Here is a 24842-nt window from a genome sequence, read left to right as displayed (position 1 = left end):
TAAAACCATGTATTTTAAAGCATACCTGTCATTGTTATTGAACATACTGAAAGAATTCACAAAAATAGCATCGTAGTTTAAAGTGTACCAGCCTTTCCCATGTGAAAAATATAATACAAATAAGTGTATAAAAGTAGAACTCTTTGATCACTAGGTACAATTCAACGCTGTCTTCTTCGCGGTATTTTCTTCCGTGTGACGCATCAAGATAACAAGGATGGGTCGTCTTGCATCACTACATACATAAATTGTCTTCTAACAATGTAAAAATTTCAAAAGATCACTGCATGACATAAATTAGCAAGGTAAAAATATTTGTTATTATCTCTTTGAAGGGCGAGGGAGAGCCATGACTTGTACAATTTTTAGGTACAAATAAAATCGAAGCTAAAGTGTTTGAAGAAAGATAAATGTATAGCTATATGCTGCATTGCGCAGTTTTAGCAAATTTACCAGAGAAATGTGTTGCACAAAACAAAACACAAGAGTGATTGCTACTTGCAAACTGATGGATGTATTCAAAAATCTTTCATTTTTCTACTTTCTGCCTCTCTTTCATCACCATTTCGTAAACGCTATTCATAAAAGAGATAACAAACGTTTTATGAAAGCAAACAAAAAGCAAAAACAACACGTAAAGCTTTTCAAGAAGTCAACAGGGTGTGTTGAACAACACAAATAAACCCAGAGTATTGAGCATCAAAAGCAAAAACTAAATAAATTTAATTCGTTTAGACAGATAATAGATAACCTGTAATGAAGCTTTTCTTGGTTTCATTGACTTCTCTTCTCAACAACAGCCTCTTTTTTAACGCTTATTTCAAGTGTGCAATTGCACTATAGCCATACCATAAAGATATTCATCAGTTAAACAATTTACTCCTGTTTGGCACAGCAAGAAAAGGTATGAAATAAGATTACAGTAAAAAACGCTATTAACATAACAATTGACTGCTAATTGACATAAAATAGATATGTAACTTTTCAAGAAAATACAGTAAAACCAAGTAAAGATTAAGTATGTCCAGTAAGTAAGTATGTGACAAGTAAGTTGACAACGTCCTACGAAAAGCTGTTTAGCGCTTTGTAGCGAAGAGTCGAGGACACATAAAATATGGTATTTTGGGCTTTGGGGAACTTTTGTCAGGTTGAACAGATTGGATAAAAGATGCTTGTATTTCGGAAGAAGTATGCTGTGTTTGCAATTGCTGTTTCTCATTGCTTGAGATGTTGCAGAAGCTTTACTGCGGCTGCTATCAGCCGATAATCCGTGGTCACTGCTGTGGCCTACTGGAGTAAATGCTGTAGTAGTTACGTATATAGTTAAAAATGCCCTGAAAAAAATCATTAGGTAAATTACCTATATGAGTCAAAATATAAATTCTCGTTGTATAATTTGTATTCCATTCTATTTCTATGTTTATTTTGTAAGATTGATTACTTGATCAAGTGAAATGAGAAATAAACTCTAAATAGACCATGAAAAACTTGCCAACTCTTTCCGGCAAAATACTTTTCATTTACATCTATGCATTAGTGCATTAATAACAAATAAGAGCATGTTGCGCCAATGTCATTGTTTCACACGTAAGAAGTCCTTAAAGCAGACGTTTTCAAACAAATCCCAATTTCTTTAAAGTATCTTTTAGTCTCAGGCAAGAACTTTGCGTACCAGAATCGTTCATTTGGCACAAATTCATATATGTATGTCTTAATCCGTTGAAAACAATGGATTTCAAAGACACTTAATGCCGCAGAACATTAATATATGAATATGTGCTCCCTCCCAATTAAAGAGTTTGCTACGCGACTGGGCAGGCATAGTATTTCCTGGACGCTATAGCAACACCATTTGACGTAATTAATATTTTCAAGATACATGTATGAAGACCTTTAATAGTATGGGAAGTTTTGGGAAGGACTTTGTTCGCTTTGTTGGTGAAACTGTGTTAAACTTAGACCCTTTAAAACCTGCCACCACCCATATGAAAGTTGTTGTTAGACGCAAACAAAGAAAACGCGATTGTGAGATCACAACAAGGGAGTCCGGGGCAAGTTACTAAAAGAAATTTTTGATTTCCAAAACGTGTAAATCGTCATTTATAGCATTTGGACATTTTTAAACGAAAAATGAATGTAATAAACAGTGAAAATAATCAACAAAAGGCTTTTTGTACGAAGTTTGAAACCGCCATTCGAACGCGCTTTCAAATCTCTATCATTTACTTTTCCAAAAAATAGCCCTTCCTAACTTTAATATCAGTTTTTAATTATTTCAAAAGTAAGCTTTAATACAGAAAGCTCAGTAGCTAATGGTTTATCAGCTTTTAGTTATTCAAGAGTAACATTTTAATTAGCTTAGTAATGCATTTAATAACAGCTTATCGAGAATGCTGGCCTCCAAAGCTGTAGTCCTCGACAAATCACAATATGGAGACTCGGTTTAAGCCATTGAAGAACAACCTTTATCATTATCAACAACGACAGGATTACAACAAGTCGCTCTATTTTCTATACTTTACGTCTATACTTACTGATATATGTAAGTGTTAACTTCCTACTATTACGTAAATGTCAGAGAAACTTTATAGTAACCAGGCCCATATCAAATTCAACACAATATCGTTTTGGAAAGCGGTTGAATCACTATTTCGTCAGACGGTTCAATGTAACGTAATTCGACATATTTTGAAGCATTCCATTCAAATATTGCATCTATTTCTTGTTTTAAAGTCTTCATTTTCATTTTTTGGTCGACTTCAAGAAACAAATGAAGATATGGCATTTCATCGGTGGGAAGAGCTACACCATAATCGCCACAAAGCCATGGAAAACTATAATGTAGAAAATCAAGATATTTGAGAAAAACATAGCATGCTCACTTGTCATGTTATAAGACTCAAAGCTGAACTATATCTATAAATATTTATACCTTTCCAATGCTTCATGCACACTTGGTTTGATTTTGTAGTCTTTTGTTTGAAACTTTTTTATGAAATCCTTTGTGTTGGGGGTGTTATCTGGAAGTGGAGCACATAAAGTAAATGTCACTAAACGGAGAGCTCAACACAATAAGAAAATTAATTATTAAAAAGAATCTACTGCGCAATTTTGAACTTTGAAAAAAAACGATAATTGTGTCATCCTGGATTTGAATTTTTTAACAAATATATAGCAGAGCAAGAACTCCATGCACCTTTATAGTCATGCAAATTCTCCACTACTTCCTACCTTTTCGAAATGTAGGCAAATAAAACTAGTTGCAATAATAATAAATGTTCATAATAATTATATTGCTGTGCATGACTGAAAATAAATATTATTTTCACATTTACAGGTCAAGATGACTTATATTGGGTAACTATATATGCTATCGTCGAACTGTCTGTAACAAGGTATTAATCATTATAATAATAGAAAGTAATGGTAAACTAGTTAAGCCTGGTTCCCATATAGTCGTCCAAGTCGTTTCAGTCGTACAAAAATTTCACAGACGACCCGTGCGACCATATGAGAACATTTCAGAGGCAACCGGGATGACCTCAAATGACTCTCACACGACTGAAACGACCAGGGTTGCTTGGATAGAACTTTGCTCTATCCGGACGAAGGAAAAACGACCGTTGAGAAATGCAAGCGACTTTTTATGGCGCAAAACGATTTGAAGCAAATAACAAGCCAAAAGACTTTGTCTTTGATGAACAGCATCTGTCATTTCCTAATGTTTTGCGAAAAAATTAATTAAACAGTCTCTCGGCATAGTACAAATATAAAATTCCTAAGCCTTAATTAGTCTGCATGAAAATACCAACCTTTACAACATCTTCTTTCCTCCTCTTCTGTATTATGAAAACAAGAAAGAAAAACAATTTTATGTTTACTTTTATACAAGATAAATCTCATTTAGAGCTAAACAGGGAGTGCAAAAGAGCTTCAAAAACGTAGCACATAATTAATCACATACAGCACTGAATACAGACTATTCACGTTAAAAAGTTTCTATACTAACTCAGAACAAAACCCATTAAGAAACTGAAGAGATCGTAACAATTACAGGCACCTACGAACGACTTATTCACAACTTTGAACAAATGAACAAAAGATAAAAACATACCACTTCAAAGTAATCTACGAAAACAATGCACAATAGACCCCCTCCACACAAACAAATAAGTTTGTTGCTATCAAATACCGTCATGACTTGGGTTTTCTTTGTTTTTCCTTCCATTTACTCTTTCAATTTCTACTAGATAGAAGCAAAAGGAAACTATTTTTATTCAAAATTCATGATATTCATGATATTCACTTCTCCTTTTTTTTCTCTCGACAGCTTATAACAATAAGTGCATGTTCTAAGCAAAAGATAGCCTTTATTTATTGCATTACCTATGCTATAGGTAAAATATATATAGGGCTATAGAGCTGTTGCTTCTAATCAATGTGGGTTTCACCCGGACATCAAAAATTTAATGATTCAAAATAATACCTTGTCGACGTTTATCACTAATGCGTCGATATTTTATTGTCACTTCAGAGTCTTCTGAAATATTACATAAAAACAAAAAAACATAAAAGGCTAGCGTTACTTTATAGAAAACGAAACTTTCTCCATTGATATACAGCAAGCCTTTCTAGCTGCAAAATGCTCACACAAGGCAAAGAAGTAATAACTCAAAACATCTTACTTTTGTTAGCTGCACCTCCTTCACTATCGCCGCTTTTAGCACTGTTGGATACACTAAGACCATTGTCTCGCAGTCTGAAAAATTGACTATTCTCTAGACCAAGTGATTCTAAGGCCTTGTGCAATTTTAAGCAGATGTAACTTTTTTCTGGACAATCGCCACCATCATCAAGTATTTCGCTAACACCATATGCAAATGGTTGCCAATTATTGTTTTCATTCAAAAACCAAACAAGAGTACCAGAGTCACCGGAATCAAGAAATGTTTGACAACTTTTTATCTTGATGGCATTCTGGAAAATGCGACGTGTGGAATTTTTACAACAATACTCATAATTCAATTCACTGATGAAGCCCTCAACACCAGTGGCTGTGCGGACTTTAACAGCCTCCTTGTTGTCTTCAACCCTTCGTTGAAGTTCTAAATTTGCATCATCCAAGTTCAATATAACATCTTCCATTTCATCATCAAAAAGTTTCTTGAAATCCTCTTGCTTGCCAATATTGATAGACATGATATCTGTTTCACTATCAAACTGAGCAAAGGTGTGTTGATGAGAAGATCCAATTTCTGCTTTACAGTCACTCTTAGACGGTGTGTAAATATACTTGTTTTCATCGTGTTTACTCAAGGTTTGTACAGCTTTGCTGATTGATACCAGTCGCTCTCCGTCAAGAAATGTTTGCTGATGGTCAGTGGCACAAGTAACATGTGCGCATGTCAAGGCGGAGTAAACACCATTCTTCAGACAAATCAGTGTTATCGTACCGCGAGATGCTCCACCATTCAGAATTCCATCATGTGGTATTTCGATATTTGAAAGAAGCCGAAAGGGTGCTTCAATGGACGATGACGACCAAAATTCTCTCAATTTCAATGTTTGGATTCCATGCACATCATGTATCTCTTTTGTCAAATTTTTGCTCGATTTTGTAAGATTGATAGTCAACCCTAAATTTGATTGATTATTGAAACATGTTACATGTCGCATGATATCAAATTTTCGGCCCGCAAAATTTATGTTTTTCAATCGGCCAGATGAACAAAACAATTCAAATTAATGTGTTTTTAATTTAAATGAAGCAATAAATTACCAGCATCGTTGATTTTCGACTCATCTTGAGCAACCACATTGGTAGACTTTACAGCTTCTATAAAAGAAATTACAATCATTCATTCAAATAATTCTTCAAATAGAATAAATCCATAAGCCTGAATATAAAATAATAATTAATGAAACAGAGACTTTGTCGTGGTGACAAACTTAAAGATGGATTTCAAAATAGCAAATACCATGGTGAATGGTGATATTAACAATGTAATAGTTCTTAAAAGAACTGTTTTAAACAGAACACTAACCAAACAATTCAAAGGAACCGTTATTTACAGCTAGAAAGAGACACTATGCATTTCGGCAGACTACTCGTCAGGTGTCAACGTCTGCTAAATGAGAACCTCCAAACCATGCTATATTTATAACGTTACAAAAGGTCAATGTCATCCCTATTTTTAGAGATGACACTTAAAACAGAGACAAATTAAACACGTAATCCTTTTGTTGGGAAAGGACAGGGTTAGTCAATTTAATTAATACCGACTCCATGACGCGTAGATGGAATAACGAGCGACATTTTTTAATAATTCTAAAGTTTTTATCAGAGTAAGCATTGGCACAGCGAGTGTTGCTCAAAAGATGTTTTCCAATCGCTGAATCACATAGCATTGGATTTTCACTTTTACAGCCACGTTTTGGTAATTGTCGTAAAGGAACAGTTTTATTCCTGACAGAAGCTGGTACATGCTGTTTTATTCTTTCACTCAACCTTTGAGAAGTCCTACCTACATAGCGAGCATCACACTCACATTTAAACTCTATTGCTTGATATTTGAGCGGGGAGAGACTCTTTGGGAGTGGGTGGAAGAATAGTTCTTTATGAGAATATAAAGACCACATTGCATGCAAAAAACAAACTCTCGGTGATATTTTTAGTTTCCCTCTCGATGTCATTAGAGGCCTTACCCATCCAGGGAAGTTTAAGGAAAACAGGGCACTTGGCCGGTCCGAAAAGTTTACTCCGTTCACTGTTAGTGGATAAGAAAATAATAATTCCAAAGTGAAGACGTAGCTAAAAACTCGGCCACTACATGAGTAAAAAAAGTTATCAAAAGTGTTATTCACAATATAAACTCCGGTGTTTGAATATTCACTGGGTAAACGAACGGATAGAGAAATATACAAAATAGAAGTTTAACGCACCATTCGTATTTTGTAATTATATAAGTACATTCGTAACTTGTCTTCAACTTAGTGATTATATTACATGTATGAACAGTGTCGAACGATGTAATAACTTGTAGTTGTTTTTCCCTTGTTTAAACGTATTTAACTGTGGGACACTACTAGTGTATAAAAAACACCTAGATTGATTTTTGAACACATCCATGCAGACCTGGGCATGCACTAAGTGTATTTTATTGTTTACAGGAAATGAGGCAAAGTTACAATAAATAACATGTAACAGTGAAAAACATTAAAAGTGGAGTAAATGGTTTGAGCCCGGGAGTATCGTTACATGTTTGTAAATGTAAATCGTCCAGGTTGGTATAGTCCTGAGAAGGACTGTTTTCGTTGATGTTGACTGACGTTTCGACAACCGTAACGGTAGTCATCTTCAGAGTCAAATGAGGAGTAAACGTCAGGTTAGCCGTATTTGTCATCTGGTTAACCAAAAAGGTAGTGCATGTTTGTAAGTCGTGAGCGCCAGTTCCTCTATAGATTGCATTACAATTTCAGCAACTACAACAGAAACGGGTGAGCCCATTGCTGTTCCATGTAATTGTTTGTAGTGTGTACCTTTGTACTGGAAGTAAGTCGAGGTGAGGCAGAGCTCCAGTAGCTCCATAACGTCTTCTGTCGGTAATGGCAGTACGTCCGTGGTTTCCACGCCTCTTATATCGGGGAAACTGGCAGGAACTTAAACCCAAGACTTACTGAACACAAACGAGCTACTAAAAACAAGACAAAACTAATCACATTGCCGAACATCACCGAATCACAAAGCACAACATTGACTAGGACTCGGCAAATGCATTACTTACAGTACTGACTATAGACAACGGCTTACATTAGAAAGTTGGTATACCAACTTGGAACAAACCCCTCTGAACATATCACAGCAATTACCGGCCCCTTATAAACGACTTACTCACAATACAAACAATACAAAATGACAATACACAATTGACACCGACACTTTTCCTGTACACACAATACAATGACGTAAGAACCAGATAACAAATACCGCTAATCTGACGTTTACTCCTCATTTGACTCTGAAGATGACTACCGCTAAAGTTGTCGAAACGTCAGTCAACAACAACAAAAACAGTCCTTATCAGGACTATACCAACCTGGACGATCTACATTTACAAACATGTAACCAAATATGATACCTAACAAAACAGCATATAATTCCACTTTGTAAAAGTAATTGGTTAAAAAAGTTAACTGATACATCTTAAAATTGTAAAATTTTAATACTTAGAGACGAATAAACTCAAATAACAGAATGTTTCCTGGGCAAACGAGAGGAGAGAGAAAGTACAAAATAGAACGTCATGTAACAATGATATTTCAGTTGCATCAACGTAAATTTAAAATATATCCTTTACTCCTAAAAAGTGCTGCGCTGATTTATGGGCAAAAATCGTAAAAAACTTGAGAGATTGTACAAAGATTGTTTAACACATGCAAGACAGCAATGAAAATGTGAGTAAATTTTACTTTCACATTACCAAACATATTTTCATTTATGCATTATCAATAAGCATTCGTCAATAGTTCATTACACGCCCATACTAACCTCTAAGTCCACTATTCAAATCTGCAACAGAAAAAAAGACATTATTTTTCCACTTACACATTATAGGTCAAAATAACTATCTTATTGTTCATAAACTCATAACATATAACAGACGAATAACTGCTTAAAATGAATTAACTTTGGATATAGTGAACATAAACAGGCATAAACAAACATAAACAAATTTAACATAAGGATATTTCATGACTATACATAAAAACATAAAAATGAAAACAATACAATTTTTAAGTTTTATAAAACAAAGCCTTGCTTGTGGTAAGAAAACTAAATACTGCTTTGAAGAGCATATTTACCATAGTAAATTACAACTATAACCTTGGTATATGTTTTTAAAAAGAACTGTTGAAAACCAACATTAAGATAAATTAAATGATCGATGCATTTCGGTACACATCGTAAGGTATAGCGTCTGCTTTAAAGAAAGCAAAAAATCTGCTGATATTTAGCGCAAAGACGAAATATATCCTAAATACTGGCAAAAAACTCTTTAAAGCAATATTTTCCCGTTTACAAATGAAAAATTAACTGACAAATTTAAAAATTGTAAAACTTTAATTTTTAGAGACAAATAAGTTCAAATAACAGAATGTTTCCTGGGTAAACGAGAGGAGAGAGAAGTACAAAATAGAACGTCATGTAACAATGATATTTCAGTTGCAATAACGTAAACTGATAAATAATTCCGTTCCTCCAAAAAGTGCTGCAATGATTTATGGGAAAAAATCGTCAAAAACGTGAGAGGTTATACAAAAATTGTTTAACAAATGTAAGGCAGCAATGTAATCTTCGTAAATGTGAGTAAATTTTACATTGGACATCTGCGTTCTGTGTCAAAAATTCATCAAAATGTGATAGTTGTGTCGTGCAAGTAAATTATTTTCAGTGAACATTGATGATAATGGAAGACAGAAAGATGGAAGTCGTGGTATAGTTCTATACTAACCTTCACTTTGCTAAAAACAAAAATTATCTTTCACATTACCAAACATATTTTCATTTATGCATTATCAATAAGCATTCGTCAATAGTTCATTACACGCTCATACTAACCTCTAAGTCCACTATTCAAATCTGCAACAGAAAAAAAGACATTATTTTTCCACTTACACATTATAGGTCAAAATAACTATCTTATTGTTCATAAACTCATAACATAAAACAGACGAATAACTTCTTAAAATGAATTAACTTTGGATATAGTGAACATAAACAGGCATAAACAACCATAAACAAATTTAACATAAGGATATTTCATGATTATACATAAAAACATAAAAATGAAAACAATACAATTTTTAAGTTTTATAAAACAAAGCCTTGCTTGTGGTAAGAAAACTAAATACTGCTTTGAAGAGCATATTTACCATGGTAAATTACAACTATAACCTTGGTATATGTTTTTAAAAAGAACTGTGGAAAACCAACATTAAGATAAATTAAATGATCGATGCATTTCGGTACACATCGTAAGGTATCGCGTCTGCTTTAAAGAAAGCAAAAAATCTGCTGATATTTAGCGCAAAAACGAAATATATCCTAAATACTGGCAAAAAACTCTTTAAAGCAATATTTTCCCGTTTACAAATGAAAAATTAACTGACCCATTTAAAAATTGTAAAACTTTAATTTTTAGAGACGAATAAGTTCAAATAACAGAATGTTTCCTGGGTAAACGAGAGGAGAGAGAAGTACAAAATAGAACGTCATGTAACAATGATATTTCAGTTGCAATAACGTAAACTGATAAATAATTCTTTTCCTCCAAAAAGTGCTGCACTGATTTATGGGCAAAAATCGTCAAAAACGTGAGAGGTTATACAAAAATTGTTTAACAAATGTAAGGCAGCAATGTAATCTTCGTAAATGTGAGTAAATTTTACATTGGACATCTGCGTTCTGTGTCGAAAATTCATCAAAATATGATAGTTGTGTCGTGAAAGTAAATTATTTTCAGTGAACATTGATGATAATGGAAGACAGAAAGGTGGAAGTCGAGCTATCGTTCTATACTAACCTTCACTTTGCTAAAAACAAAAATTTTCTTTCACATTACCAAACATATTTTCATTTATGCATTATCAATAAGCATTCGTCAATAGTTAATTACACGCCCATACTAACCTCTAAGTCCACTATTCAAATCTGCAACACAAAAAAAGACATTATTGTTCCACTTACACATTATAGGTCAAAATGACTATCTTATTGTTCATAAACTCATAACATATAACAGACGAATAACTTCTTAAAATGAATTAACTTTGCATATAGTGAACATAAACAGGCATAAACAACCATAAACAAATTTAACATAAGGATATTTCATGATTATACATAAAAACATAAAAATGAAAACAATACAATTTTTAAGTTTTATAAAACAAAGCCTTGCTTGTGGTAAGAAAACTAAATACTGCTGTGAAGAGCATATTTACCATGGTAAATTACAACTATAACCTTGGTATATGTTTTTAAAAGAACTGTTGAAAACCAACATTAAGATAAATTAAATGATCGATGCATTTCGGTACACATCGTAAGGTATCGCGTCTGCTTTAAAGAAAGCAAACAATCTGCTGATATTGAGCGCAAAGACGAAATATATCCTAAATACTGGCAAAAAACTCTTTAAAGCAATATTTTCCCGTTTAAAAATGAAAAATTAACTGACACATTTAAAAATTGTAAAATTGTAATTTTTAGAGACGAATAAGTTCAAATAACAGAATGTTTCCTGGGTAAACGAGAGGAGAGAGAAGTACAAAATAGAACGTCATGTAACAATGATATTTCAGTTGCAATAACGTAAACTGATAAATAATTCCTTTCCTCCAAAAAGTGCTGCACTGATTTATGGGCAAAAATCGTCAAAAACGTGAGAGGTTATACAAAAATTGTTTAACAAATATAAGGCAGCAATGTAAACTTCGTAAATGTGAGTAAATTTTACATTGGACATCTGCGTTCTGTGTCAAAAATTCATCAAAATGTGATAGTTGTGTCGTGCAAGTAAATTATTTTCAGTGAACATTGATGATAATGGAAGACAGAAAGATGGAAGTCATGGTATCGTTCTATACTAACCTTCACTTTGCTAAAAAGAAAAATTATCTTTCACATTACCAAACATATTTTCATTTATGCATTATCAATAAGCATTCGTCAATAGTTCATTACACGCCCATACTAACCTCTAAGTCCACCATTCAAATCTTCAACAGAAAAAAAGACATTATTTTTGCACTTACACATTATAGGTCAAAATGACTACCTTATTGTTCATAAACTCATAACATATAACAGACGAATAACTTCTTAAAATGAATTAACTTTGGATATAGTGCACATAAACAGGCCTAAACAACCATAAACAAATTTAACATAAGGATATTTAATGATTATACATAAAAACATAAAAATGAAAACAATACAATTTTTAAGTTTTATAAAAAAAGCCTTGCTTGTGGTAAGAAAACTAAATACTGCTGTGAAGAGCATATTTACCATAGTAAATTACAACTATAACCTTGGTATATGTTTTTAAAAGAACTGTTGAAAACCAACATTAAGATAAATTAAATGATCGATGCATTTCGGTACACATCGTAAGGTATCGCGTCTGCTTTAAAGAAAGCAAACAATCTGCTTATATTTAGCGCAAAGACGAAATATATCCAAAATACTGGCAAAAAACTCTTTAAAGCAATATTTTCCCGTTTAAAATGAAAATTAACTGACACATTTAAAAATTGTAAAATTTTAATTTTAGAGACGAATAAGTTCAAATAACAGAATGTTTCCTGGGTAAACGAGAGGAGAGAGAAGTACAAAATAGAACGTCATGTAACAATGATATTTCAGTTGCAATAACGTAAACTGATAAATAATTCCTTTCCTCCAAAAAGTGCTGCACTGATTTATGGGCAAAAATCGTCAAAAACGTGAGAGGTTATACAAAAATTGTTTAACAAATGTAAGGCAGCAATGTAAACTTTGTAAATGTGAGTAAATTTTACATTGGACATCTGCGTTCTGTGTCGAAAATTCATCAAAATGTGATAGTTGTGTCGTGCAAGTAAATTATTTTCAGTGAACAGTGATGATAATGGAGGACAGAAAGATGGAAGTCGAGCTATCGTTCTATACTAACCTTCACTTTGCTAAAAACAAAAATTATCTTTCACATTACCAAACATATTTTCATTTATGCATTATCAATAAGCATTCGTCAATAGTTAATTACTCGCCTATACTAACCTCGAAGTCCACTATTCAAATCTGCAACATAAAAAAAGACATTATTTTTGCACTTACACATTATAGGTCAAAATGACTATCTTATTGTTCATAAACTCATAACATATAACAGACGAATAACTTCTTAAAATGAATTAACTTTGGATATAGTGAACATAAACAGGCATAAACAACCATAAACAAATTTAACATAAGGATATTTCATGATTATACATAAAAACATAACAATGAAAACAATACAATTTTTAAGTTTTATAAAACAAAGCCTTGGTTGTGGTAAGAAAACTAAATACTGCTTTGAAGAGCATATTTACCATGGTAAATTACAACTATAACCTTGGTATATGTTTTTTAAAAGAACTGTTGAAAACCAACATTATGATAAATTAAATGATCGATGCATTTCGGTACACATCGTAAGGTATCGCGTCTGCTTTAAAGAAAGCAAACAATCTGCTTATATTTAGCGCAAAGACGAAATATATCCAAAATACTGGCAAAAAACTCTTTAAAGCAATGTTTTCCGTTTACAAATGAAAAATTAACTGACACATTTAAAAATTGTAAAATTTTAATTTTTAGAGACGAATAAGTTCAAATAACAGAATGTTTCCTGGGTAAACGAGAGGAGAGAGAAATACAAAATAGAACGTCATGTAGCAATGATGTTTCAGTGGCATCAACATAAACTGATAAATAATTCTTTTCCTCAAAAACTGCTGCACTGATTTATGGGCAAAAATCGTCAAAAACGTGAGAGGTTATACGAAAATTGTTTAACAAATGTAAGGCAGCAATGTAAACTTCGTAAATGTGAGTAAATTTTAAATTGGACTTCTGCGTTCTGTGTCGAAAATTCATCAAAATGTGATAGTTGTGTCGTGCAAGTAAATTATTTTAAGTGAACATTGATGATAATGGAAGACAGAAAGATGGAAGTCGAGCTATCGTTCTATACTAACCTTCACTTTGCTAAAACAAAATTATCTTTCACATTACCAAACATATTTTCATTTATGCATTATCAATAAGCATTCGTCAATAGTTAATTACACGCCCATACTAACCTCTAAGTTCACGATTCATGTCTGCAACAGAAAAAGACAATATTTTTCAACTTACAAATTAGAGGTCTAAATGACTATCTTATTGTCACAAAACTCAGAATATATAACAGACGAATAACCTCTAAAAATGAATTAACTTTGGATATAGTGAACATAAACAGGCATAAACAACCATAAACAAAATTAACATAAGGATGTTTTATGATTATACATAAAAACATAACAATGAAAACAATACAATTTTTAAGTTTTATAAAACAAAGCCTTGGTTGTGGTAAGAAAACTAAATACTGCTTTGAAGAGCATATTTACCATGGTAAATTACAACTATAACCTTGGTATATGTTTTTAAAAGAAATGTTAAAACCAACATTAAGATAAATTAAATGATCGATGCATTTCGGTACACCTCGTAAGGTATCGCGCTTGCTTTAATGAAAACAAAAAATCTGCTGATATTTAGCGTAAAGACGAAATATATCCAAAATACTGGCAAAAAATTCTTTAAAGCAATATTTTCCCGTTTACAAATGAAAAATTAACTGACACATTTAAAAATTGTTAAATTTTAATTTAAATAACAGAATGTTTCGTAAACAAGAATTTGTAACAATGATCAGTTGCATTTGTGAAATAGGCTTTACATGGCTTGTTAAAGCTGTAGATGGAAAGAACCTAGTAATTTCACAGCCGCGTCGTTATCATCTGAAGTGACTTTAATCATATTTTAGATATCCCATACAAGAAAATAATAAAAATTCAACATAAAATACCAAACTTCGAGAAGTCGTCTTTTCTGTTCTGTATTATCAAAAAAAAAAAAATATTGCCCTTTTAGCTACGTTTGATTTAAAACCAAACAGGGAGTGCGAAAGAGCTTCAAAAACGTAGCAGTTGTAGTTTACTTTCCAATTTTGTTCTAAACTGTGTATATTGTCAAACCTAAAATACCTAAACCGTAATTAGTCTGCATGAAAATACCAACCTTTACGACGTATTTTTCATTCTCTTCTGTATCATCAAAACAAAAAGAAAAACAATTTTATGTTTACTTTAACACAAGATAGATCTGATTTAGAACTAAACAGGAGTGCAAAAGAGCTTCAAAAACGTATTCTAGTTGCGTGAATGTAAAAAAATTAATTTGTCTTCAACTTAGTGATTATATTACATGTAGGTACAGTGTCGAACGATGTAATAACTTGTAGTTGTTCTTTCCCTTGTTTAAACGTATTTAACTGTGGGGCACTACTAGTGTATAGAAAACACCTAGGTTGATTTTTAAACACATGCATGCAGGCCTGGGCATGCACTATGTATATTTTATTGTTTACAGGAAAAGAGGCAAAGTTACAATAAATAAGATGTAACAGTGAAAAACATTAAAAGTGGAGTTATTTAAGAAGCAACGTTTCCATTCAACATTGCTTACATAGTGAATAATAATACCAAATATGATACCTAACAAAACAACAAATAACTCTACTTTGTAAACGTAATTGATTAAAAAAGTTAACTGATACATCTTAAAATTGTAAAATTTTAATACTTAGAGACGAATAAACTCAAAAACAGAGTGTTTCCTGTGCAAACGAGAGGAGAGAGAAAGTACAAAATAAAACGTCAAGTAACAATCATACTTCAGTTGCATCAACGTAAATTTAAAATATATCCTTTACTCATAAAAAGTGCTGCGCTGATTTATGGGCAAATATCGTAAAAAACTTGAAAGATTATAAAAAGATTGTTTAACACATGCAAGACAGCAATGAAAATGTGAGTAAATTTTACTTTCACATTACAAAACTGTTTTTCATTTATGCATAATCAATAAGCATTCGTCAATAGTTAATTACACGCCTATACTAACCTCTAAGTCCACTATTCAAATCTGCAACATAAAAAAAGACATTATTTTTGCACTTACACATTATAGGTCAAAATGACTATCTTATTGTTCATAAACTCATAACATATAACAGACGAATAACTTCTTAAAATGAATTAACTTTGCATATAGTGAACATAAACAGGCATAAACAACCATAAACAAATTTAACATAAGGATATTTCATGATTATACATAAAAACATAACAATGAAAACAATACAATTTTTAAGTTTTATAAAACAAAGCCTTGGTTGTGGTAAGAAAACTAAATACTGCTTTGAAGAGCATATTTACCATGGTAAATTACAACTATAACCTTGGTATATGTTTTTTAAAAGAACTGTTGAAAACCAACATTAAGATAAATTAAATGATCGATGCATTTCGGTACACATCGTAAGGTATCGCGTCTGCTTTAAAGAAAACAAAAATCTGCTGATATTTAGCAAAGACGAAATATATCAAAATACTGGCAAAAACTCTTTAAAGCAATATTTTCCGTTTACAAATGAAAATTAACTGACACATTTAAAAATTGTAAAATTTTAATTTTTAGAGACGAATAAGTTCAAATAACAGAATGTTTCCTGGGTAAACGAGGAGAGAGAAATACAAAATAGAACGTCATGTAGCAATGATGTTTCAGTGGCATCAACATAAACTGATAAATAATTCTTTTCCTCAAAAACTGCTGCACTGATTTATGGGCAAAAATCGTCAAAAACGTGAGAGGTTATACGAAAATTGTTTAACAAATGTAAGGCAGCAATGTAAACTTCGTAAATGTGAGTAAATTTTAAATTGGACTTCTGCGTTCTGTGTCGAAAATTCATCAAAATGTGATAGTTGTGTCGTGCAAGTAAATTATTTTAAGTGAACATTGATGATAATGGAAGACAGAAAGATGGAAGTCGAGCTATCGTTCTATACTAACCTTCACTTTGCTAAAAACAAAAATTATCTTTCACATTACCAAACATATTTTCATTTATGCATTATCAATAAGCATTCGTCAATAGTTAATTGCACGCCCATACTAACCTCTAAGTTCACGATTCATGTCTGCAACAGAAAAAAGACAATATTTTTCAACTTACACATTATAGGTCAAAATGACTATCTTATTGTTCATAAACTCATAACATATAACAGACGAATAACTTCTTAAAATGAATTAACTTTGGATATAGTGAACATAAACAGGCATAAACAACCATAAACAAAATTAACATAAGGATATTTTATGATTATACATAAAAAGATAACAATGAAAACACTACAATTTTTAAGTTTTATAAAACAAAGCCTTGCTTGTGGTAAGAAAACTAAATACTGCTTTGAAGAGCATATTTATCATGGTAAATTACAACTATAACCTTGGTATATGTTTTTAAAAAGAACTGTTAAAAACCAACATTAAGATAAATTAAATGATTGATGCATTTCGGTAGACCTCGTAAGGTATCGCGTCTGCTTTAATGAAAACAAAAAATCTGCTGATATTTAGCGCAAAGACAAAATATATCAAAAATAATGGCAAAAAAGTTCTTTAAAGCACTATTTTCCCGTTTACAAATGAAGAATTAACTGACACATTTAAAATTGTAAAATTTTAATTTTAGAGACAAATAAGTTCAAATAACAGAATGTTTCCTGGGTAAACGAGAGGAGAGAGAAGTACAAAATAGAACGTCATGTAACAATGATATTTCAGTTGCATTAACGTAAATGGCCATGCTTTGTTTGATATAGGCTTTACATGGCTTGTTAAAGCTGTAGATGGAAAGAACCTAGTAATTTCACAGCCGCGTCGTTATCATCTGAAGTGACTTTAATCATATTTTAGTTTTTATATATCCCATACAAGATCAAGAATATGATAAACCTGAATTCAACAGAAATAATAAAATCGCAAAATACCAAACTTCGAGAAGTCGTCTTTTCTGTTCTGTATTATCGCAAAAAAAAACAAAAATATTGCCCTTTTAGCTACGTTTGATTTAAAACCAAACAGGGAGTGCGAAAGAGCTTCAAAAACGTAGCAGTTGTAGTTTACTTTCCAATTTTGTTCTAAACTGTGTATATTGTCAAACCTAAAATACCCTAAACCGTAATTAGTCTGCATGAAAATACCAACCTTTACGACGTATTTTTTCATTCTCTTCTGTATCATCAAAACAAAAAAAGAAAAACAATTTTATGTTTACTTTAACACAAGATAGATCTGATTTAGAACTAAACAGGGAGTGCAAAAGAGCTTCAAAAACGTATTCTAGTTGCGTGAATGTAAAAAAATTAATTTGTCTTCAACTTAGTGATTATATTACATGTAGGTACAGTGTCGAACGATGTAATAACTTGTAGTTGTTCTTTCCCTTGTTTAAACGTATTTAACTGTGGGGCACTACTAGTGTATAGAAAACACCTAGGTTGATTTTTAAACACATGCATGCAGGCCTGGGCATGCACTATGTGTATTTTATTGTTTACAGGAAAAGAGGCAAAGTTGCAATAAATAACATGTAACAGTGAAAAACATTAAAAGTGGAGTTATTTAAGAAGCAACGTTTCCATTCAACATTGCTTACATAGTGAATAATAATACCAAATATGATACCTAACAAAACAACAAATAACTCTACTTTGTAAACGTAATTGATTAAAAAAGTTAACTGATACATCTTAAAATTGTAAAAGTTTAATACTTAGAGACGAATAAACTCAAAAACAGAATGTTTCCTGGGCAAACGAGATGAGAGAGAAAGTACAAAATAGAACGTCAACTAACAATCATACTTCAGTTACATCAACGTAAATTTAAAATATATCCTTTACTCCTAAAAACTGCTGCGCTGATTTATGGGCAAATATCGTAAAAAACGTAAGAGATTATCTAAAGATTGTTTGACACATGCAAGACAGCAATGAAAATGTGAGTAAATTTTACTTTCAGATTACAAAACTGTTTTTTATTTATGCATTATTAATAAGCATTCCTCAATAGTTAATTACACGCCCATACTAACCTCTAAGTCCACTATTCAAATCTGCAACATAAAAAAAGACATTATTTTCGCACTTACACATTATAGGTCAAAATGACTATCTTATTGTTCATAAACTCATAACATATAACAGACGAATAACTTCTTAAAATGAATTAACTTTGGATATAGTGAACATAAACAGGCATAAACAACCATAAACAAATTTAACATAAGGATATTTCATGATTATACATAAAAACATAACAATGAAAACAATACAATTTTTAAGTTTTATAAAACAAAGCCTTGGTTGTGGTAAGAAAACTAAATACTGCTTTGAAGAGCATATTTACCATGGTAAATTACAACTATAACCTTGGTATATGTTTTTTAAAAGAACTGTTGAAAACCAACATTATGATAAATTAAATGATCGATGCATTTCGGTACACATCGTAAGGTATCGCGTCTGCTTTAAAGAAAGCAAACAATCTGCTTATATTTAGCGCAAAGACGAAATATATCCAAAATACTGGCAAAAAACTCTTTAAAGCAATATTTTCCGTTTACAAATGAAAATTAACTGACACATTTAAAATTGTAAAATTTTAATTTTTAGAGACGAATAAGTTCAAATAACAGAATGTTTCCTGGGTAAACGAGGAGAGAGAAATACAAAATAGAACGTCATGTAGCAATGATGTTTCAGTGGCATCAACATAAACTGATAAATAATTCTTTTCCTCAAAAACTGCTGCACTGATTTATGGGCAAAAATCGTCAAAAACGTGAGAGGTTATACGAAAATTGTTTAACAAATGTAAGGCAGCAATGTAAACTTCGTAAATGTGAGTAAATTTTAAATTGGACTTCTGCGTTCTGTGTCGAAAATTCATCAAAATGTGATAGTTGTGTCGTGCAAGTAAATTATTTTAAGTGAACATTGATGATAATGGAAGACAGAAAGATGGAAGTCGAGCTATCGTTCTATACTAACCTTCACTTTGCTAAAAACAAAAATTATCTTTCACATTACCAAACATATTTTCATTTATGCATTATCAATAAGCATTCGTCAATAGTTAATTGCACGCCCATACTAACCTCTAAGTTCACGATTCATGTCTGCAACAGAAAAAGACAATATTTTCAACTTACACATTATAGGTCAAAATGACTATCTTATTGTTCATAAACTCATAACATATAACAGACGAATAACTTCTTAAAATGAATTAACTTTGGATATAGTGAACATAAACAGGCATAAACAACCATAAACAAAATTAACATAAGGATATTTTATGATTATACATAAAAAGATAACAATGAAAACACTACAATTTTTAAGTTTTATAAAACAAAGCCTTGCTTGTGGTAAGAAAACTAAATACTGCTTTGAAGAGCATATTTATCATGGTAAATTACAACTATAACCTTGGTATATGTTTTTAAAAAGAACTGTTAAAAACCAACATTAAGATAAATTAAATGATTGATGCATTTCGGTAGACCTCGTAAGGTATCGCGTCTGCTTTAATGAAAACAAAAAATCTGCTGATATTTAGCGCAAAGACAAAATATATCAAAAATAATGGCAAAAAAGTTCTTTAAAGCACTATTTTCCCGTTTACAAATGAAGAATTAACTGACACATTTAAAAATTGTAAAATTTTAATTTTTAGAGACAAATAAGTTCAAATAACAGAATGTTTCCTGGGTAAACGAGAGGAGAGAGAAGTACAAAATAGAACGTCATGTAACAATGATATTTCAGTTGCATTAACGTAAATGGCCATGCTTTGTTTGATATAGGCTTTACATGGCTTGTTAAAGCTGTAGATGGAAAGAACCTAGTAATTTCACAGCCGCGTCGTTATCATCTGAAGTGACTTTAATCATATTTTAGTTTTTATATATCCCATACAAGATCAAGAATATGATAAACCTGAATTCAACAGAAATAATAAAATCGCAAAATACCAAACTTCGAGAAGTCGTCTTTTCTGTTCTGTATTATCGCAAAAAACAAAAATATTTGATTTTGATTTCAAAAGAGCAGTTGTAGTTTACTTTCCAATTTTGTTCTAAACTGTGTATATTGTCAAACCTAAAATACCCTAAACCGTAATTAGTCTGCATGAAAATACCAACCTTTACGACGTATTTTTTCATTCTCTTCTGTATTATCAAAACAAAAAAAGAAAAACAATTTTATGTTTACTTTAACACAAGATAGATCTGATTTAGAACTAAACAGGGAGTGCAAAAGAGCTTCAAAAACGTATTCCAGTTGCGTGAATGTAAAAAAATTAATTTGTCTTCAACTTAGTGATTATATTACATGTAGGTACAGTGTCGAACGATGTAATAACTTGTAGTTGTTCTTTCCCTTGTTTAAACGTATTTAACTGTGGGGCACTACTAGTGTATAGAAAACACCTAGGTTGATTTTTAAACACATGCATGCAGGCCTGGGCATGCACTATGTATATTTTATTGTTTACAGGAAAAGAGGCAAAGTTACAATAAATAAGATGTAACAGTGAAAAACATTAAAAGTGGAGTTATTTAAGAAGCAACGTTTCCATTCAACATTGCTTACATAGTGAATAATAATACCAAATATGATACCTGACAAAACAACATATAACTCTACTTTGTAAACGTAATTGATTAAAAAAGTTAACTGATACATCTTAAAATTGTAAAATTTTAATACTTAGAGACGAATAAACTCAAAAACAGAGTGTTTCCTGTGCAAACGAGAGGAGAGAGAAGTACAAAATAGAACGTCATGTAACAATCATACTTCAGTTGCATCAACGTAAATTTAAAATATATCCTTTACTCCTAAATAGTTCTGCGCTGATTTATGGGCATATATCGTAAAAAACTTGAGAGATTATAAAAAGATTGTTTAACACATGCAAGACAGCAATGAAAATGTGAGTAAATTTTACTTTCACATTACAAAACTGTTTTTCATTTATGCATTATCAATAAGCATTCGTCAATAGTTAATTACACGCCCACACTAACCATCAAATCGAAGAAACGCATCTGCAACAGAAAAAAAGACATTATTTTTGCACTTACACATTATAGGTCAAAATGACTATCTTATTGTTCATAAACTCATATAACAGACGAATAAACTCTTAAAATGAATTAACTTTGGATATAGTGAACATAAACAGGCATAAACAACAAAATTAACATAAGGATATTTCATGATTTTTCATAAGAACATAACAATGAAGACAATACAATTTTTAAGTTTTATAAAACAAAGCCTTGGTTGTGGTAATAAAACTAAATACTGCTTTGAAGAGCATATTTACCATGGTAAATTACAACCATAACCTTTGTATATGTTTTTAAAAGAACCGTTGAATACTAACTTACACACGACATGTTCAACAAGTAATTTATGATTATCTCATTTTCAGAAAAATTTATGACAAATTAACAGAAGAGATAATAAATACAAACATAAATTAGTCATATCGTATTCTGAGTTCTTTGACTACAATTATAAAAAATGGAGCGTAAAAATATTCATGACTACTGTGACTTTATTTAGAACTGTAGAGACAGATGAACTGGGATAACAGAAAACTGCATGTAGTAAAATCAATTGAAAGGAAAAGCAAGGTACAAAACAAAATTACAATGTAGCACATGAATGTACATTGTAAAAATAATTTGTCTTCTGTTAAGTACAGTTTACTGACTATTGTTTACTGACTATTGACCAAAGAATGTTCATATTACGTCACTATTTATGACACACGAATAAATAGTGTCTTGAAGTGTCGGCAATATAATTTACCAATATAATTATACGTGAGCATTGGGGTATTTTACGTTACCTTTTGTATGCTCAACGTCGTTTTCCATTTCTGAAAATGTCGAGTTTTTAATTCTGCAAATGAACAAGCATACATTTATTTGCGTTCACAGGAGAGAATGTGAACTAGATATTACAAAGAAAATAAGCTAGTTTTTAAAACATCATTAAACTTGTAACGCGTCTTTCTTCAAGATAGAATAGAAATAATGCCCTTAAAAGGTGTCAAAATGATGAGTAGCATTTTAATGTTACAAAATTTAGTATACGATACATGAAAAGATGTAAATTAGAAAATGTTAATCTTCGTTTGTTTTCAATAAGCCAGGCTTGTTCAAAAAACTTGCCAACTTATATGGCAAAATTTTCCTACAATTGTATAACACCAACACAAACTTTGCCGACATTTTTAGTAAACACTTCAAGGTCAATTAACGATAAATATGATTTTAAATGTCGTCACTATCACAGAAGTAGAATCAAAAGCGATTTTTGTTTTCACTTGGATAGGAAAATGATACTTTTTGAAGAACGTAGATAGATGTTAGAGGTAAAGATTAAATCAATTTAGCTCAAACAAAAGCTTTAAGACAGTGTAAAATCAGTTGAAAGCTGTGTTGCAATACAATTCTTTGCCACAACAGAAAAGATAATAGAAACATAAAATATTCATATCGTATTCATATTGCATATAAATCCGACTGTGAGAGAACAAGTCATTTTAATATTCTCATCATTTTTTAATTTTCCCTTTTGTGTTTGTTCAGTATGGTGCATCGTAAATAAACCGGTAACTTTGATTACTTTTACTTTTCAAGCATTAAAGTATATGACATCGTTCGTCGATATTCTTGAATATTTGCTAAAGTTGTGGTTCACTAAAAGTTCACCGAGACTATAGGAAGACTATTTAAAACATTTAGAAAAGACTGAGAATAATGCGCCCCCCCCCCCTCTTAATATAGTTAATGCATGCAAACATGAAGCAATGTATTAATTCTAATGCTAAAAAATCCAGGTAATTCACGATTTCCAGAAGTATCTGACATAAGATATTCTGACATTTTCAGTTGTACGATCACTGATCTCAAAATAAGATCTTATTTCGAGATCTCTCCGTATACGATCTAATAATCGAAGACAAGCAAGTAATCGTTTCTTCAATAATCTGTTCATAAAAGTGTTCATAAACGACGATATTTAAAGTATCAATGCAAAATGGTTTATATATAAATGGTAAACCACAAGTTTGAACGAGATAAATCCAAGACCAGTTTTCTCGACAATTATACTTTTCATAATACAATTTGCCTGCGTATCTATTTCCGCCAACGTAGTTCATAAAATTGTAATGAAGAAGAGAAAGTATACACGCTAACAAAGCTAAAGCATCGTGAAAACGTTAAATATAACACTGTCGAGATTCTGTATGTATGAAAGTTTAGTTGTGATTAAAAACGCAGCAAAAAAAAACACTAATGCTATAGAATTGTTTAAGTCTGTATAGTTACTGCCTACAAACTTTATGTTTTTGCGTGTTGGGTAGAAAATCTTTACTTCTAAACTAAATCGGAGTATTTGTAAAGGGAGATATAAATAAGTTACATACACAAACTTTCGGCAATGAAAATTAACGTCTGACGCAATATAATTTTCTTAACGTTTTAAATATATACACCCTAAAAGAAATCACAAACTCAAGTATTTTTAAAAAATATCAGTCTTTAATCATGTAAAGAATACAATATAACAAAGTCTGGTAAACTTACAGATAAACCACTGATCTTCGATCAGAGTTTCCAATAGGTATTTCAACAAGTGTATTCTTATAACGTTTCCGTCAGGTTAGAAACATCAATAATAACGCCTTGTTTGCAATGTCGTCATAAAAAAGATTATTTTAACAATGTAGAAATTTCAAAATAACAGTAGGAGTACATTTTTTTGAAAAAATGCTTGATGTTCTCCATGGGGGGAGGGGGGAGAATGAATAATTTGTGGATTTAAATGTCCTTCAAATGTATGAAAAATAAATAGAAAGTTATTACATAGATAGTAAATTCACCATATAAAGTGAACCATTTATAAGTCTAAACTAGCTTGTTAATAAAACATTCAACTTCCATTTTCTTTCTCCTCATCGCTACTTTCAAACTAAATAAAAACTGGTTCTGGTGGTAAGACTTGAACACCATTTATTGGCACATGATGTTTCTTTC

At 31.4% G+C, this 24842-nt stretch overlaps 4 protein-coding genes across 5 annotated transcripts in view; all 4 read right to left on the bottom strand.

The window, feature by feature from the left end:
- The window catches only part of LOC124438452, a 31483-nt gene extending 25329 nt beyond the window's left edge, over positions 1 to 6154 (bottom strand). The window contains exon 1 of the mRNA XM_046988606.1: positions 6141 to 6154. The gene's annotated coding sequence lies outside the window, so the exon portion shown is untranslated. The remainder of the gene's footprint in view (positions 1 to 6140) is intronic.
- The window catches only part of LOC124438454, a 73929-nt gene extending 49661 nt beyond the window's left edge, over positions 1 to 24268 (bottom strand). Inside the window, exons 1-20 of the mRNA XM_046988610.1 lie at positions 24233 to 24268; positions 22646 to 22698; positions 21813 to 21833; positions 20925 to 20951; positions 20719 to 20781; positions 19875 to 19895; positions 18810 to 18830; positions 17921 to 17947; positions 17669 to 17731; positions 16825 to 16845; positions 15764 to 15784; positions 12827 to 12847; positions 10691 to 10711; positions 9620 to 9640; positions 8549 to 8569; positions 5780 to 5836; positions 4686 to 5636; positions 4487 to 4540; positions 4193 to 4246; positions 2933 to 3020 (exon numbers count right to left, since the gene is read on the bottom strand). Of these exons, the coding sequence (XP_046844566.1) occupies positions 2933 to 3020; positions 4193 to 4246; positions 4487 to 4540; positions 4686 to 5636; positions 5780 to 5836; positions 8549 to 8569; positions 9620 to 9640; positions 10691 to 10711; positions 12827 to 12847; positions 15764 to 15784; positions 16825 to 16845; positions 17669 to 17731; positions 17921 to 17947; positions 18810 to 18830; positions 19875 to 19895; positions 20719 to 20781; positions 20925 to 20951; positions 21813 to 21833; positions 22646 to 22673 (1601 nt within the window). The 5' untranslated portion in view covers positions 22674 to 22698; positions 24233 to 24268. The remainder of the gene's footprint in view (positions 1 to 2932; positions 3021 to 4192; positions 4247 to 4486; positions 4541 to 4685; positions 5637 to 5779; positions 5837 to 8548; positions 8570 to 9619; positions 9641 to 10690; positions 10712 to 12826; positions 12848 to 15763; positions 15785 to 16824; positions 16846 to 17668; positions 17732 to 17920; positions 17948 to 18809; positions 18831 to 19874; positions 19896 to 20718; positions 20782 to 20924; positions 20952 to 21812; positions 21834 to 22645; positions 22699 to 24232) is intronic.
- Positions 1 to 24842, bottom strand: part of LOC124438463 — a 30299-nt gene that overhangs the window by 3406 nt on the left and 2051 nt on the right. The window contains exons 2-3 of the mRNA XM_046988624.1: positions 19641 to 19649; positions 26 to 188 (exon numbers count right to left, since the gene is read on the bottom strand). Coding sequence (XP_046844580.1) covers positions 26 to 45 — 20 coding nt within the window. The 5' untranslated portion in view covers positions 46 to 188; positions 19641 to 19649. The remainder of the gene's footprint in view (positions 1 to 25; positions 189 to 19640; positions 19650 to 24842) is intronic.
- LOC124438461 overlaps positions 1 to 24842 on the bottom strand; it is a 120403-nt gene that overhangs the window by 93530 nt on the left and 2031 nt on the right. The gene's annotated exons all lie outside the window — the stretch shown is intronic.

Source organism: Xenia sp. Carnegie-2017, unplaced genomic scaffold (assembly GCF_021976095.1).
Source record: "Xenia sp. Carnegie-2017 unplaced genomic scaffold, XeniaSp_v1 HiC_scaffold_19, whole genome shotgun sequence".
NCBI classification, from domain to species: Eukaryota; Metazoa; Cnidaria; class Anthozoa; order Malacalcyonacea; family Xeniidae; genus Xenia; species Xenia sp. Carnegie-2017.
The sequence above is the reverse complement of the archived record's forward strand: the minus strand, read 5'-3'. Positions and strand labels throughout refer to the sequence as shown.